The sequence below is a fragment of the Eschrichtius robustus genome, chromosome 3 (assembly GCF_028021215.1).
Source record: "Eschrichtius robustus isolate mEscRob2 chromosome 3, mEscRob2.pri, whole genome shotgun sequence".
NCBI lineage: Eukaryota > Metazoa > Chordata > Mammalia > Artiodactyla > Eschrichtiidae > Eschrichtius > Eschrichtius robustus.
The window spans coordinates 117403627-117421951 of record NC_090826.1 but is presented as its reverse complement, the minus strand read 5'-3'; the positions used below and the strand labels follow the sequence as shown (position 1 = coordinate 117421951).

General features: G+C 42.3%; 1 protein-coding gene across 1 annotated transcript in view; it reads left to right on the top strand.

The window, feature by feature from the left end:
* The window catches only part of SLAMF6 (SLAM family member 6), a 30633-nt gene extending 13004 nt beyond the window's left edge, over positions 1–17629 (top strand). Inside the window, exons 2-8 of the mRNA XM_068538310.1 lie at positions 6881–7204; positions 12197–12460; positions 12931–12996; positions 13393–13431; positions 14476–14555; positions 17074–17148; positions 17498–17629. Of these exons, the coding sequence (XP_068394411.1) occupies positions 6881–7204; positions 12197–12460; positions 12931–12996; positions 13393–13431; positions 14476–14555; positions 17074–17148; positions 17498–17551 (902 nt within the window). The 3' untranslated portion in view covers positions 17552–17629. The remainder of the gene's footprint in view (positions 1–6880; positions 7205–12196; positions 12461–12930; positions 12997–13392; positions 13432–14475; positions 14556–17073; positions 17149–17497) is intronic.
* The last annotated feature ends 696 nt before the right edge of the window (positions 17630–18325 follow it).

Sequence of the window (18325 nt, the reverse complement as noted above, 5' to 3'; positions counted from 1 at the left end):
TGTTGTTTTTCTGGGGTTTTATCTTGTTCCTTCATCTGGGACATAGTCCTCTGCCTTTTCATTTGGTCTATCTTTCTGTGACTATGGTTTTTGTTCTGCAGGCTGTAGGATTGTAGTCCTTCTTGCTTCTGCTGTTTGCCTTCTGATGGATAAGACTATCCAAGAGGCTTGTGCAAGCTTCCTGATAGGAGGGACTGGAGGTGGGTAGAACTGGGTCTTGCTCTGGTGAGCAGAGCCTGTGCTCAGTAAAACCTTAAACCACCTGTCTGCTGATGGGTGGGGCTGTGTTCCCTCCCTGTTAGTTGTTTGACCTGAGGCGACCCAGCACTGGAGCCTACAGGCTATATGGTGGGGCTAGTGGCAGCCTGTGGGAGGGCTCACACCAGTGAGTACTTCCCAGAACTGCTGCTGCCAGTGACCTTGTCCCTGTGGTGAGCCACAGCTGCCCCCTGTCTCTGCAGGAGACCCTCCAACACTAGCAGGTAGGTTTGGTTCAGTCTCCTATGGGGTCACTGCTCCTTTAGCCAGATCCTCATGCACACAAAACTTTGTGTGTGACCTCCAAGAGTGGAGTCTCTGTTTCCCCCAGTGCTTTGGAGGTCCTTCAATCAAATCCCACTGACCTTCAAAGTCAGATTCCCTGGGGATTCCTAGTCCCATTGCCAGACCCCCAGGCTGGGAAGCCTGATATTGGGCTCAGAACCTTCTCTCCAGTGGGAGAACTTCTGTGGTATAATTGTTCTCCAGTTTGTGGATCGCCCACCTGGCAGGTATGGATTTGATTTTATCATGATTGTGCCCCTCCCACTGTCTCAGTGCAACTTCTCCTTCGTCTTTGGATGTGGGGTATTTTATTTTTGGTGGGTTCCAGCATCTTCCTGTCAATGTTGTTCAGCAGTTAGTTGTGATTTCGGTGCTCTCGCAAGAGGAGATGAGCGCATGTCCTTCTACTCTGCCATTTTGAACCAATCTATTTTTGTGGACTCTAGGATTTTCTATCTATAAGATCATGTCCTCTGTGAATAGGAATAGTTTCACTTCTTCCTTTCCAATTAAGATACCTTTTATTATTTTTCTTGTCTAATTGCTGTAACTAGAACTTCCAGTACAATGTTAAATAGAAGTGATGAAAGTAGGCATTGTTATCTTGTTCCTGGTCTTAGGTGAAAGGCTTTCAGTCTTTCATTCTTTTTTTTTTTTTTTTTTTTTTATTTATTTATTTATTTTTGGCTGCATTGGGTCTTTGTTGCTGTGGGTGGGCTTTCTCTAGCTGCAGTGAGCTGGGGTTACTCTTCATTGCAGTAGGCAGGCTTCTCATTGCAGTGGCTTCTCTTGTTGTGGAACACGGGTTCTAGGCATGCAGGCTTCAGTAGTTGTGGCACATAGGCTCAGTAGTTGTGGTTCGCGGGCTCTAGAGCACAGGCTCAGTAGTTGTGGCGCACGGGCTTTGTTGTTCCACGGCATGCGGGATCTTCTGGGATCAGGGATCAAACCCATGTCCCCTGCATTGGCCGGTGGATTCTTAACCACTGCACCACCAGGGAAGTCCCTTTCATTTTTGAATAGAATGTTAGATGCGCGTTTCTCAAATGCCTTTTATCAAGGTGAGGAATTTCCCTTCTATTCTTAGATTCTTATGTGTGAAACAGTGTTGGATTTAGTTAAATGTTTTTTCTGTATTAATTGAGATGATAATGTGTCTTTTTTCCTTAATTCTATTAATGTAGTATATTGCATTGATTGATTTTCATATGTTGAATCACTCTTGCATTCCTGAAATAAATTCCAATTAGTCTTGGTGTATAATCTTTTTAATATGCAGCTGGATTCAGTTTGTTAATATTTTGTTGAGGGTTTTTACATCAATACTTATAAGGGATAGTGGTCCATAGTTTGTGCGTGCATTCGTGTGTGTGTGTGTGTGTGTGTGTGTGTGTGTGTGTGTGTATGATATCTTTGGCTTTGGTAAAGGTAATGCCGGCCTCATAGGATGAATTAGAAAGTGTTTTCTCCTCTTCTTTTTGGGGGAAGTGTTTGAGAAGTATTGATGTTAATTATTCTTTAAATATTTGGTAGAATTCACCAGTGAAGCCATCTGGTCCTGGATTTTTCTTTGCCAGAAGGTTTTTGATTACTGATTCAATCTCTTTACTTGTTAAAGGTCCTCTTAGATTTTCTATTTCTTCTTAAGTCAGTCTTGGTAATCTGTTTGTGTATAGAAATTTGTCTATTTCATCTAGGCTATCTAATTTGTTGCCATACAGTTATTCATAATATTCTCTTATAATCGTTTTTATTTCTATAAGGTCTGCAGTAATGTCCACTCTTTCATTTCTAATTTTAGTAATTTGAGCTTTCTCTATTTTTCTCTTAATTAATCTAGCTAAAAGTATGTCAATCTTCCTGATCTTTTCAAAGAACAAATTTTCCCTCTGAGCACTGTGATCGCTGCACCCTGTAAGTTTTGGTATGTTGTATTTTCATTTTCACTTGTCTTACTCAAGATCCTGCCTGATATATCTCTTCCCTTCTCTATTAAAGCTCTTGAGAAATCAGCCCCTACCCTCCTTCTGAACTTGTTTCATACTGAGCTGAAACAACCCACTGTATCTCTTTTTCCTATAGATAGGACTAAGCCAGTCCTAGGCCTAAGCCATTCCCCTAGGTTAGATATCCCAAAGTTTCTCTGACTTTTCTCTTTTTCAGAATCAGTTCAGCCTTACCTGCTTTTTTTTTTTTTTTTTTTTTAATTTTTGGCTGTGTTGGGTCTTCGCCGCTGCATGCGGGCTTCCTCTAGTTGTGGCGAGCGGGGGCTACTCTTTGTTGCGGTGCACGGGCTTCTCACTGCAGTGGCCTCTCTTGTTGCAGAGCATGGGATCTAAGCATGCAGGCTTCAGTAGTTGTGGCACATGGGTTTCAGTAGTTGTGGCTCACAGGCTCCAGAGCGCAGGCTCAGTAGTTGTGGTGCACGGGTCTAATTGCTCCAAGGCATGTGGGATCCTCCCGGACCAGGGATCGAACCCATGTCCCCTGCATTGGCAGGCAGACTCCTATCCACTGTGCCACCAGGGAAGACCCCTGCTTTCTTTATTCCTTTTCATTTCTCAAAAATACTCCATGTTCCTTAATACATTCAAAAAAAATCATTCAGATAATCATTCAAGACACTTTACATTCTAATCTCAACCTACTTAGTATTCCAAGTTCCCTGGGCCAGATTCTGGGGGCATAAAGAGCTGACTGATACATTACTCATGTTTCCAGAGTGAGTGAAACATGTAAACAAACATACCCCAAATTTCTGCTGACTGAACATCCACACCAGAGGATGGACCTCAGCACCACCCCCATGCTCCAAGTGGCTCCCAGTGACTTATAAGGGATGCTTCCCATAGGCCCCCAAAGCAGCCTTCTGTTAAGGTCATGAGGCATCCTCCCAATTCTTAGTCTCTTCTGGTTCTAGTCCCCCAAATCTGCTGCCCGCTGAACCACTTACAGAAGACCTCAATGCTCTGCAGAGGACATGGATATTCATGCCAAGGATGCTGACCCAGGACATTCCCAAAGCATCAGTGCTGATTCCAGGCAGGTTAGAGAAAAAGGCCTTCTTGTGCCTTCTGGGCCACACCACATCATCTGGGCCCCAAAGCAGCTCTCCTTCAGTCCAAAGTCTTTCAGAGGAGCCTTTGAGCTTTTTCAGTAACTTCTTACCTTCACCTTCCTTAAGCACTGTGGTTCTTCTTTTTTTTCTTAGACTTACAGGGAATTCTTCTACCAACCCCTTCTCCTCCTTCTATAACTTCTCCTCTTCTCCCACCACAAACTCCTTTCTCTTCCCCTGTACCAATGCAAACCCCACAAATATAAGCAAAGGCAAACAGATATTTGAACTTATCCTTGAAGGATAAATAGGAGCTCACCAGATGGGAAAATGTGAGCAAGGTATTTCAGGCAAAGGGAACAACAGAGCAAAGAAAGAGCTGGGCATTCTTGAAATAATCAAGCAATGGAGAACTTCTTGTTTTTATTCAAAACCATACTACAATGTTATCTTCTCTGCGAAGTGTTCCCTGACAACCCCCAACTCTTTCTGCCCCATCATTTTCACTATTTGTGCTCCTATAGAGCATTTATCTCTATCAATTCAACATTTATTGAGCTCAAAATTGTGCTAAATGCTAGGAATACAGAGATAATAAGCATAATCCCTACCCTCAAGATTACGAAAAATAGAGGAAAAGAACATTTTAATTATATCTAAGAGAAAGAAACACTTGATATTGAGTGTGCAGGGTGCAATTAGTGGTATGAGGGCAATGCAGAAGCAAACCCTATCCTAGGTCAACGCCTAACTCACCACACCATAGCTACATGTTTACCTGTCAGACTCCTCTACCACACGGTGAGTCCAGAGGACGGATAATGTCTTATTCATTTCTATATTCAGTCTTCAGTCCAGAAACTGGTACATAAAAGGAATCTAATAAATATGGTCTGAATGCCATGATTTCTAAGGCTTTTACTCACTGAATTGGCATAGAGCTGAGCAAATAGTACAATGAACGGCCTGTTAAATAAATGAATGATTTCAATCTATAAAAACAAAGGAAACTTAAAGGTCTGTGCTAGAGAAGGAAGAACATTTCCTGGAGAGTCCTTGGGCCACAGGGTATGCCGAGACCCCTTACAAAGAGAAACTTGTCCTAAACATCCTGGGCAGAGAACCTCCAAAACAAGGGATGGAGCTGTGCTCATTCACTCAGCAATATTCATTGGGTGCCTACTATGTGCCAAGCACTGTTCAAGAATGTCCATCACTGTGAACAAGACAGAAAAAACCCTTGCTTTCATGGAGCTTACATTCTTATAGAAGGGAAAAAGAACAAAAAAACAAATATGCAAATTGCAAAGTATGGTAGAAAGTAAGTATTACAGAGAAAAACAAATTCAAAGGCAGTGAGTACACAGGAGTGAGGGCTTGTGGTGAGGAAAGTGTGGTCACAGAAGGCCTCCTTGAGAGGGAATGTTTGCATTAAAGACCTTATGGAGACGAAAGAGTGAGCCATGTGGACACCTGGGGGAAGAGCATTCTAGGCAGAGGGAATTACAAGTGTACAACTCTGGCCTGTTCAAGGAATAACCAGGCCAGTATAGTGTGAGCAAAGGGAACAAGGGGGAGAGTTATAGGAAATTAGGCTAAAAAGAGAAAAATGACCGGATCATTCTGGCCCTCATAGGCCATTGTAATTGCTTTGTTTTGTTTTTTCTTGTTGTTTTAACCTCTTTTACTGAAATATAGCATACAAAGAGAAAATTACAAATCCTAAGTGTCAGCTCAATGAATGATCATAAAATGAATAAATCTGTGTATCCAGACACAGGTTAAGAAATGGCACATTACCAGCAGCCCAGAAAACCCCCTCTATGCTCCCTCCTACATGTTATCCTTCCCTCCACCTCAAAGGTAACACTATCTTGACTTCTAAAAGAATAGATTTGTTTTGCCTGTTTTTTAACTTTAAATAAATGTAAGCATGCCACTGTATTCCATTTGTATTTATATTTTCTTTTTTCACTCAAGATTTTGCTTGTGATATTCACCCATGTGATTCCAAGAGGGAAGAAGGGTCAAATGACAAACATCGGCATGTTAAAGTGCTGATGGGAAAGATGTAGTAAAGAGGGGAAACTGATGGCAGTGTTCATGTGACGGGCATGCATATGACAATTTGAGAAAAAGAGAGGAAATATGAGGTCACCCAGGAGCTGAGTGCAAAGATCCCAAGAGACATTTCCTCCCCTACTCAGATCCTCTCCTGAGAATTAAGAAGTCTTGAAAAGGTTGAGGTTGTGGTAATGGTTATTCATTGATTCACTCAAATATTTCCAGATCCTACTTTGTATCAGGCACAGTGCTGAGATATAAAGATAATTAAGGCATAGTCAGCTGGACAAACAAGTAAACAGAGAGCTAAAAATGGTATGATAAATGCTAGGAATTTGGCAAAGGATGGTAAAGAAACATCTTCTTTAAGAATGATTGTGACTATTTCACCTTTTTTGCTTGAATATTAATGGCTCTGAGATAGGCTCATGAGAGTATAGTCATTACATGTTACTTTGAAGTTATATGTATTACTTTTATGCTTATCAGTTTTTATCTCCTCAACTACTAGACAATAATCTTTTGGCAGAAGAAAAGATATCTTCTGGTATCATGGAAAGAGCACAAAGTAGTTAGAGTCAAAGGAGTTGGGTCTGAATCTTGACTCTGTTATTCCTTAGCTAGGTAACCCTGGGAAAATTAGGTAACCTCTCTGTGCCTCAGATCCTTGTCTATAAATGGAGATGGTAATAGCCATCCTCACAGAATTGTTGTCAGCGTCCAATGAAATAATGTGTAAGAACTGTAAATTCCTATTATTAGTCCTCTAAATCTCACAAACCTACTATACTGAACACAGTAGGTATTTAATAAATGTCGAGCTTTGATTATATTTCATCAGCAAAGACTTGTGGGTTTTGAAGTCTGTGCCAGAGGGTTGATATAGTTGTCCCTCTCTATCTCATGCCCAGATAACTCAGAGGCTGGGGTCAGATAGTGTGGCCATGACCCAGGAGTGACCAGCTAGTGTGGGAGGTTAGACTGGCCAGGATCATCTGGACCAACTACTCATTAAACAAGAGTGCCAGACATTTTGCTGGGGTGGAGCCTCTGTGATTGCCCATTTCAACACTCCTCTTAACCCTTTCCTTTTTCATCATATTTCTGGGCTTCAGTATCAGAGAGCCCTAACTGACTGGAAGAGTAGGGAGAAAGGGTGTGGGGAGCAGGGGGAGGGCAGGGAGAATTATAGCAGTTTCCTTTCTGTGTTCACAGGGAACACAGTTTCACAAACCAGCTCAACCCCATTGATTGTGAACGGGGTCGTGGGGGAGTCTGTAACACTTACCCTGAAGTCTCCTGTGGAAGAGAAGATCATGTCCATCACCTGGCTTCATGATGGAAAATCTATCATCTTCATAGAGCCAAATGAAGCACTAAACAGGGTGACTGACCCAAAGCGGAAAAATCGATTGAAGGTCACCAAGTCCTACTCCTTGCAGCTCAGCAACCTGACGATGGCAGACACAGGAACTTACAGCGCCCAGATAACCACACTGACCTCTTCACTGTTCACCAGTTATGATCTGAGGATCTTCAGTGAGTCAAATCATGGGGTTTAATTGTGTATGGACTGAAAAATAGTACATATTTCAATTCTATGTGACTGCAAGTGTGCACTATAGCTTAGTGGTAAAAAGCATGGCATTTGGAGCTAGACTGAGGTCCAGCAACAAAACAATTCAATGGCATTGCACAGCAGTTAGTGACAGAGCTAAGATTAGAACCTAAATCTTGTGACTCCTAGACCCTGTACTAGGCTCCATTACACTTGTTGAGACAAGTTTCTTCTGTCACTATTTAGGTGACCAAGCACAACTTCTTCTGCAACAACCACACTCCTGAGGCTGAATGCCAATGCCAATGCCTTCTCAGGGCCTTTTGGAGTACCTCTCCTTCAAAGGCACATACACAGAGAGATGTGTAAGCTACACCAACATGTTTTACAATTGTGTAAAGGAATTTTAAGATATAAATTATATAGGTTTTTTAAAAAAAAAAAAAAACACTGGTCAATTGTTCTGTATGTACTAGGCTAGGGATGGCAAAGATTTGATCTTATGGGCCAATATCACTTAATTGGGGGTAACTGCCTAGGATTCAGTGTTAAGAAAGATATCAGAGTCATGTTGTTTATTCACTGAGTCAACAATATTTGTTAACCAGGGATAATATACAAGACACTGTTTTAGACCCTTGAAATACATCAGTGAACAAAACAAAGATCCCTGCCCTCATGGAACTGACATTCTGGGTAGGGAATATGGGAGCAATAATAAACAGTACACATAATATATAAACAAATGACACAGTAAGCTGCGAGTGTTATGGAGAAAGAGAGATTAGAACAGAATAAGGAGCATCAGAAATGCCAGAGAGCTGTGGTCAATTTTAAATGGAGTGGTCATAATAGGCCTCTTTGAGAAGATGACATTAGAGCCAAGACATGTTGGAGGTAAAGAGTGAGCCATGCAGATATCTGGATGAAGAGCCATCCCGCACAAGCACTCCCTGTGTCTGGCAGCTCAAGGAATATAAAGAAGGTCAAACATCAAGGAGCAGAGTAAGAGAGAACAATAGGAAATGAGGTCAGTAAGGAAGTAGGGGGCCATATCTTCTAAGGCTATGAGAGCCATCCCAAGGACTTTGGCTTCTATTTTGGGGGAATAGACAACTATTGGAGGATTTTGCGGAGAAGTAATATAATTTAACTTACTTATTTAAAGGATCTCTTTGGACAAGGGTGGAAGCCACTGAACCAATTAGGAAGCCATTGCAACTATCTAAGCAAGAGGTAATACTGGCTTGGACGAGAGTGGGAGCAGTGGAGGTAGTGAGAAGTGGTTGGATTCTGGATATATTTTAGAGGTAAAGCCACCAGGATTTTGTGATGTGGGAGTATGAGAGGAAAAGATGAGTCAGGGATGACTCCAGGGCTTTTGGCTTGGATGACTGGAAGGATGCAGTTGTTGTCAACTAAGATGGGGAAAGTTGCAGATTGAGAAGGTTTTGGAGAGAAAAACAGGAGTCTTTTTGAACATGTTGAGTTGGAGATACACATTATAACCAGGTGGAAATGTCAAGTCAATAGTTATACATTCATCAAGTGAAGAAAGATATCAAGATAGGTTTTTGAGGTCAGCAACAGACATTGGCTGAAGGAGATGTAATATTCATGCCAAATATTTGCCATTTCTGTGCTACATGCTATCTCATTTAATCCTCATAATTACCCAAGAAGTAAGTAGTATTGCCCAGTTTTTTTCTTAAACATCTTTATTGAAGTAAAATTGCTTTACAATGGTGTGTTAGTTTCTGCTTTATAACAAAGTGAATCAGTTATACATATACATATGTTCCCATATCTCTTCCCTCTTGCATCTCCCTCCCACCCTCCCTATCCCACCCCTCTAGGTGGTCACAAAGCACCAAGCTGATCTCCCTGTGCTATGCAGCTGCTTCCCACTAGCTATCTATTTTACATTTGGTAGTGTATATATGTCCATGACACTCTCTCACCCTGTCACATCTCACCCCTCCCCCTCCCCATATCCTCAAGTCCATTCTCTAGTAGGTCTGTGTCTTTATTCCCATCTTGCCACTAGGTTCTTCATGACTTTTTTTTTTTTCCTTAGATTCCGTATATATGTGTTAGCATACTTTGTTTTTCTCTTTCTGACTTACTTCACTCTGTATGACAGACTCTAACTCCATCCACCTCATTACAAATACCTCCATTTCATTTCTTTTTATGGCTGAGTAATATTCCATTGTATATATATGTGCCACGTCTTCTTTATCCATTCATCTCTTGATGGACACTTAGGTTGCTTCCATGTCCTGGCTGTTGTAAATAGAGCTGCAATGAACATTTTGGTACATGACTCTTTTTGAATTATGGTTTTCTCAGGGTATATGCCCAGTAGTGGGATTGCTGGGTCGTATGGTAGTTGTAATTTTAGTTTTTTAAGGAACCTCCATACTGTTCTCCATAGTGGCTGTATCAATTTACATTCCCACCAATAGTGCAAGACTGTTCCCTTTTCTCCACACCCTCTCCAGCATTTATTGTTTCTAGATTTTTTGATGATGGCCATTCTGACCGGTGTGAGATGATATCTCATTGTAGTTTTGATTTGCATTTCTCTAATGATTAATGATGTTGAGCACTCTTTCATGTGTCTGTTGGCAATCTGTATATCTTCTTTGGAGAAATGTCTATTTAGGTCTTCTGCCCATTTTTGGATTGGGTTGTTTGTTTTTTTGATATTGAGCTGCATGAGCTGCTTGTAAATTTTGGAGATTAATCCTTTGTCAGTTGCTTCATTTGCAAATATTTTCTCCCATTCTGAGGGTTGTCTTTTGGTCTTGTTTATGGTTTCCTTTGCTGTGCAACAGCTTTTAAGTTTCATTAGGTCCCATTTCTTTATTTTTGTTTTTATTTCCATTTCTCTAGGAGCTGGGTCAAAAAGGATCTTGCTGTGATTTATGTCATAGAGTGTTCTGCCTATGTTTTCCTCTAAGAGTTTGAGAGTGTCTGGCCTTACACTTAGGTCTTTAATCCATTTTGAGTTTATTTTTGTGTATGGTGTCAGGGAGTGTTCTAATTTCATACTTTTACATGTACCTGTCCAATTTTCCCAGCACCACTTATTGAAGAGGCTGTCTTTTCTCCACTGTATATTCTTGCCTCTTTTATCAAAGATAAGGTGACTATATGTGCGTGGGTTTATCTCTGGGCTTTCTATCCTGTTCCATTGATCTATATTTCTGTTTTTGTGCCAGTACCAAACTGTCTTGATTACTGTAGCTTTGTAATATAGTCTGAAGTCAGGGAGCCTGATTCCTCCAGCTCCATTTTTCGTTCTCAAGATTGCTTTGGCTATTCGGGGTCTTTTGTGTTTCCATACAAATTGTGAAATTTTTTGTTCTAGTTCTGTGAAAAATGCCAGTGGTAGTTTGATAGGGATTGCATTGAATCTGTAGATTGCTTTGGGTAGTAGAGTCATTTTCACAATGTTGCTTCTTCCAATCCAAGAACATGGTATATCTCTCCATCTATTTGTATCATCTTTAATTTCTTTCATCAGTGTCCTATAATTTTCTGCATACAGGTCTTTTGTCTCCTTAGGTAGGTTAATTCCTAGATATTTTATTCTTTTTGTTGCAGTGGTAAACAGGAGTGTTTTCTTAATTTCACTTTCAGATTTTTCATCATTAGTATATAGGAATGCAAGAGATTTCTGTGCATTAATTTTGTATCCTGCTACTTTACCAAATTCATTGATCAGCTCTAGTAGTTTTCTGGTAGCATCTTTAGGATTCTCTATGTATAGTATCATGTCATCTGCAAACAGTGACAGCTTTACTTCTTCTTTTCCGATTTGGATTCGTTTTATTTCTTTGTCTTCTCTGATTGCTGTGGCTAACACTTCCAAAACTATGTCGAATAATAGTGGTGAGAGTGGTATTGCCCAGTTTTATAGATGAGGAAACTTAGGCATGAAGAGACTAAAATTTGTCCATGTAGCCAGTAAATGACAAAGCCATGATTCTAACCTAGGTCTTCCTAACTCCAAATCCAACACTCTTGCCATGACATGAAAATTCTGTTATAGCAAGGTATTGTTCCACCACTCCTACTCAGCTAGGCTTAAAGCATTACTTAATCTCTTCTAATCAGACAGTTGGAGTCATTCTGTTTCTATTGGGTCACCTTTATTTCAACCCTTGGGCAGAGTCTAGGTCAGACGGCTTTTCTGTACTGCTTTCATGTTCCCATTGATTCACAGCCACTGACACCTTACTAGGTAATATTTTCTGGTCTCTGCTCTCAGATATTTCTGCAACATATGTAGTCTCAAATATATTGCACTTCTTTCTTCCCCAGAATTTCATGCTTGCTCTCTGTTTCTTCACTTCTTCCTTTCCTAATTCTTTAGTTCTCAACATTTCCCTTTCTGACTTGGTGACACTCTACATCAAGGTCTCTTTGTCATCATTTGAGCCAGCATCAGCTCCAGTGAGAACCAATATTCCCACAGATTTGTGGGAAATACAGTTCTCCAAGAGTGTTAAGCTTTTATCTTCCATCCCATCTAGGGAATTCTTACAATGGAGAAGTGTGCCTGGTCTTCTGGTTTCTGACCTGGTTAAGGTAGGGCTGGCCCTTAGCTTAGTCTCCAAATTATCTTTACATGAGGGGCAGTGAACAAGGGCTAGAAGGACCCCCAGGAATAAACTGGAGCTCCAAAAGTTAAAGTGATCAGCTCAAAATCACCCGACTAGTTGGCGACAACCCCAGTCTTTCCCTTCCCTCTCTCCCACTGCCTATTCTGTCTCATACTGATGTCCCTTATAACTTGGTCACCCCAGACCTTGATGTCATCAACTAGGCAGTACATGCAGAGTTATTTACAGAGTACACAGCAGTGCCAGGTGGAATACAGAAACATCGAGGTGAGAGATATTTTTCACAGAGGGCTGAGCCAAGCCATTTGTCCTTAATACAGGCCTCTTCTCTGCACACAGGACGACTGAGGAACTTACAAGTTGTCCCTCACACCAAATGGTCTAAAAATAGGACCTGTGAGATCCACCTGACCTGCTCTGTGGAGAATCCAAATGATAACATCTTATTCAGGTGGCAGGTCTCAGGAAACACACTTGAAAGTGAAGCAAACCTCACTATCTCCTGGGACCCCAAGAGTTTCGATGAAGAGACCTACACCTGCGTAGCTGAGAATCCTGTCAGCAATTCATCCTTCTCTGTCTCTGTCCAGAGTCTTTGCAAAAGTAAGTCTGTCTCAGGTCTCTCTGAGAGCTTTGAGTGGCTGTGGGGTGTGGGGTGTCTCTCCTGCTCTTTATGATTCCTAAAACAGCGGCCCAGTAGGAGACAGCCAAGTGACACTGGGAAGGGACAGACATCCCCAGGGGCTCCATGCCTCTCACTCCCCCAGAGGTCTCTCCTTCCTCCCTCCCCCTCCACCAACCCTTTCTCCAGCCCATTCAGAGCCCAAGAGCAAAGTCCTTGGGAAGTCAGGATTGCTTCCTCCCATTGGCTCTACCAGGCTCCACCATGCCCTGTCTGCCTAAATGGACTCCCACTCCCAGAAAACCTGCTCAGACCCCCAGAGCCTCTGGGTATAGACGAACCCACCCAACCCCCAAAGATGGTCTAGAAGAGATGCAGTAGAGGCTCTAAAAAACCACTCTGGGCCTCACTCGATGTGTCTCAAGTGCAACTTCTTTTTTTTTCTTTTTAGGTGTTACTAATGAAAAAAATGAACACCTGGATACCATGTGGATTGTAGTGGCAGTTCCTTCAATATGTATAGTCGTAGTCATCATCGTGTCGTTATTTGTTTGCAGGAAAAAAATAGGTTTCCTTTCTTCCTACTTACTGTCTCTTCTCCAAGGTTCCAGAGACTTAGCGTTTGGGACCTCCACAAGACTCTGTCTTGTAGAAGATAGATAAAGGGAGGGAGGATGAAAACCCTGGCTCAGCTGGTCCACTGGGACAACACCTGGGTTGTGAATACACATGTGCTAATCTCCTAGAAAAGTGTCTTACTGGAAAATGCAGGACCCAGTCTCAGGGCCTGCCTGCCCTTCCCTTTCGGGTCCCCTTCCACCACACTCTCTAGAGAGACACCTCTAGGGGTAGGGGGTGGAAGGCTTCTCTCAGTATAGTCACAGATTTCAATTTCCCTGATTTTATTTTTCAGGTTTCTTTCAATTCTCTACTCAGCAAACCCAGTGTCCTGGTAAGCGTCCAGACTCTTAACTCCCAATCATAAAACAGATGGGAAGAACCAAGTGGAAAAGGAAAGGGGGGCGGTCAGAGGGCTGGATAATGAGAGAGGAGGGAGTCAGAATGTCATTACTCAGATGGACCAGATGGTGCAAGGGGATAAGACCTGGAACTGTGCAAGTTTGTCTCCTGTGCGACTTACAGGGTCCCTTACAAGAATGCAAACCGGTCACTCATGCAATTTCTTGGGGGTAGGATTAGGGTCATTCCCCACTCTGCCAATGGAGAGATTAAGCACCAGTGAAAGGACTCATGACTTGTCCATTATCAACAGGAGGTGCAGGGTAAAGACAGAATTACAGCATCAAATGCCCAAAGACAAACTGCCTGACCCCATCACTCTCTTCAGCCGGGGTTTGGGCATTGAGTGGACACAGTCAAAAAAGAAAGTATGATATAGACACAGAAACACAGGCTCTGGACTCAGATTGGCATTGAGTCTCATTTCATGGGTGAGAGATACATGACTTCATGCGTGGAGGACCCGGCATGAGGTTTGGAGTCAGAAGGCATGCATTCAAATTCTTGTCTGATCACTTCCTGTGTGAGTTTGCACCAAGTCTGTAAAACTTTCTGAGCCTCCAGTTCCTCATCTCTAGTATAATCAAACCCACTCTAAGGAGCTCTGAAAAGTTTAATAGTGTTATATATGTGAAATAATCTGGCTCCATTATGCTCACCAGTGAGGTTCTCTAGCTCCTGTGTAGGCAGTGCTATTTGGTCCCAGAAGCTTCCCTTCCTGTGAGACTCTGAGGCTTTAGGATAGCTCAAGACCATGTGCCCCTGAGGAGATGAGGTCAGAAATAGATCACATGGCTGAGAATGTTCTGGTTCAACCCAGAACTCCAAAGACTGTCAAAAATGAATGAACCCTAAGGAAGGGCCATGCTTTGAACAACTGCCTCTCTGGGGTCAGAGAATGGCCTGGGGTAGACAAGGTCCTGGGAGAGCAAACCAGAGTCCTTCAGCTACTGACTGTGCCTTCCTGTGTTAACAGCAGAGACTGTGAGGAACTTAGAGTATGCTTCCTTCTCTCCAGGGAACACTGTGTATGCTCAGGTCACCCATTCAAACAGGGTGAGTACTTTCAGGTTTATACTCCTTCATGGTCATTACTTTTACCATCATTATACATGACCTTGTCACCAAACTTTTCTAAATCCAAATGACATACACCATTAAGGAGAGGCAAAGGCAGCGACAAGAACTGCAGAGTTATGTGCAGGACCTTTCTAGACCTCACTGCTCATACCTCAGTAGAATGTTGACTCATACCCTGCTTTACATTGCTTAATCTAACTGCTTAATGCATCAGTAAGTCTTGTCCCTTCAGCTTAATTACAAGCTGCCTGGAAGTGAAAATTATGTCTTCCTCTCTCTTCTCCTACGTCTTAGCATGATGCTCAGTAAATACTTGCTGGATGGATCAGAGTTCATTTAAGTTTGAGAGCCCCCCAGAAGACACGGTTCTGTATCAGGGGGCTTCTCATCCTGGAGGTAGGGGAAATAGGGGAGCTCAGAAGAGTCTCTAAAGAGGGAAAGAGGGGCAAGAATTTGCAATCCCTCAACAGTAGAGGACACTAAAGGCATGAGCAGTCCTCAATCGTCCCCTGCCCTCTAGCAACATAACAGGATGGCCTTGGTCAGGCATCAGGAACTCCTTGCCATGCATCAGTAATTCCCCATTAACCCCAAAATAAAGCACCTGCAGGTGGTACATTTCTAAATAACACTAAACATCCTGGGAGGCCATTTCCCATGTCTTCTGAAAAATAAGCCAAGAGAGCCAGCATTCTTCAGTTGATGGAAACAATGGTCTGGCTAGAAATCTTGGATTCCACAAGCAAGTCTCCCTTCACAAAGCCCCTCACAGATGTTTGCAAAGTAGACTCTGAAGCTAGCAAACAATAAGAAGTGCTCTCATTTCAGATATTTCAATTGCCTTTCCAATTTCCTCTTGAAGACAAGATGAATTACTCTCAACAAAACAAGAAACTCTCCGGCAAGTTTGTTAACTTTTTCTTAGCAAAACATGGTACTTTGAAGAGTTTCAGAGGTTTTGATAACACCCCAAATATACCTTAATTAATTTAAAATGCCAAAAACTATGAGCATGGGGGACTTCTGTTACTGCCGGACTTTTTATTCCAAGCAGAGACATTCTTAAAACAAGATATTCCTGCTCTACCAGTTCCCCATGCTTGAGGAGAACCCCAATGACATGATGACCAGGCAAATAGAATCACAGGGGCAAAATGAAGCAGGCAATAACTCCAGTTATAGGTAGTAAAGATCTGAGACAAAAGATGTAATACAATAACCATCTGGTGTGTAGGTTAGTTCCTAAAAATGGAGGAAGGAGAGTAGAGTTGGATGCAGGACAAGAATGCTTTCTTTCCTTCACACCACCTGCCAACAAGGTCGCCCTTCTGTCTCTCTCTTGTTCTTGAGCCCACCGGTTTGCTGGAGTGTTGTGCTTCTGTTTGGGGCTCAGGAAATGTGACTAATCCTTCACAGGTTTAAGAGCTAGTGGTGCTTTGTTTCCAGCTTCTCTTGCTAAACACTCCCTAGACTTCCTCCTGAAGAACTTTGACATCATCCCTCTTTTGTCACACTGCCTTTCCCAAGAATATACAGTAAGTCCCTTACATACGAACGAGTTCCGTTCCGAGAGCGTGCTCGTGAGTCCAATTTGTTCTTAAGTCCAACAAAGGTAGCCTAGACACCCAACTAACACAATCAGCTATATAGTACTGTACTGTAATAAGTTTATAATACTTCTCACACAAATAATACATAAAAAACAAACACAAAAAATAAAGAAAACATTTTTAATCTTACAGTACAGTACCTTGAAAAGTACAGTAATATGATACAAGAGCTGGCATACAGGGGCTGGCATCGAGTGAACAGGCAAGAAGAGTTACTGACTGGCAGAGGAAGAGGACATGGGAGATGGCAGAGCTGAAGGATCTCCTGCAATAGGAGGTGGAGGGCAAGCTGCAATTTCACCCATGCCTGACGTTGATGGCACAGGTTCTGGTTCCTTGCTGCATTCAATTTCATCTATTCTCTTGAAAAAATGATCCTGTGATGTCTGGGTAGTAGCTTTTTTTTTTTTTCTCACCATAGATGACACAGTAGCACTGGATCGCATTCTGAACGGCTGCTGCAACCTTCATGTACTGTTCTATATTTGGGTCCTGTGCCTCAAAAACTAACAGTGCCTACTCAAATAAAGAAAATCCCCTTGCCATTTCCTGTATCATGAATCTCTTCAGTTCTTCAATTACTTCTTCTTCCTCTTGTCTCTCTTCTTTCTTTGAGCCTCCAGTTCTATCAGGTCTTCATTAGTAAGCTACACAAAGTAAGTACACAAAAGCTTGTGTACTTACTTTGTTGTCAAGTACACAACCACTTGACATGACAATGTACACCAGACACATGAACTAACTTACGTGATTGGACATGCAAACGCATGTTCACATCTTTGAAATATCACAACTTGAAGTCTCATAGGTAGGGGACTTACTGTATCTGTGCATGAGTACATTTCTCTTTATGTGAGCCAAATTGGTATGACTGTGTTTTACAGGAAATGGAAATCCCAAAACCTGTGAAAAACAGTGACTCCACCACAATTTACTCTGAAGTTCAACAGTCCCGAGAGGTAAGCCTATGATTGACACCTCTTTTTACATTCTTACCTCTCTTCTCAGACCTATGACTTTGCAAATATAGTAAAAGTAAAGGGGCCATTTTATAGATGCACAAATACCAGCAGGATACAGAAAGTCTCAGGACAGCTCCAAAACATATCCAAGAAGCTATCTTGTATTAGGATCACCACACATAACTGAGTTTTTAACCTACTTGTTTTTTAAATTTAATCCTGCTTATGCTGTCAATATCCTTTTCTGCCTGTTAGTGCTCTCCAAACCACCTCTATATCCATGAGGAGTGGCCTGATGCTCTAGTCCCTATTGACCTACTTTATTTTTCTCTTTTCTCCATTACAGAAAGCCCATCTATTCCAGGACAACTGCCCTTCACAATGTCATGTAAGTTGCTGAAAGTCTTCAAAGGAATTCAGAAACGACACATCTTCTCCTAATCCTATGAGAGAGAACAGAGCTTGGTTTCTGGCTGACAACAGAATTTGAATATCTAGGATTATCAGACTTGAATCTGCTTACCTAGGTCAAACATTTAAGGAATAACATCATCTCCAGCATATGACCCAAATAATAATTTCTAATCAGCTCCAAGTGAAAACATACATCAGATACCATGCTTGAAAAAATCCTCAACAAAATACTAGCAATCTGAATCCAACAATACATTAAAAGGATCATACACCATGATCAATATTAGTTGATCAATTTCAATATCTGCAAATCAATCGGTGTGATACACCGCATCAACAAATTGAAGAATAAAAACCATATGATAAGGGGGTGGAGTCAAGATGGCGTACTAGGAGGATGCAGAATTCGCGTCTTCTCACAGCTAGGGCACCTACCGGGCACCGGTAGGGGACCACGAATATCTAAGGGGACAGGAGGAACCCCCAGCAACCAGGTAGGGTGTGGGGGGAGTGAAGGGGTAGAAGAAGTGGAGGTCAGAGGGGACTGGCGCCCCTGAGGGGTGGCTGGAGGAGGGGAAGGGATCCCACGCTTGAAGGGGGAAATTGGGGAACCACTGGGAGGGCAGAGGATCAACAGGGAGCGTGGCCAGGTTTCTCCTTCCCACTTGGGCCCCGAGAAACCTGCTGAGATCCTGGGCCTGATCCTCTGCCCACCTAGGGACCCTCCAGCCACACGGGTCTGAGGGAGAGGGAAGGAGGG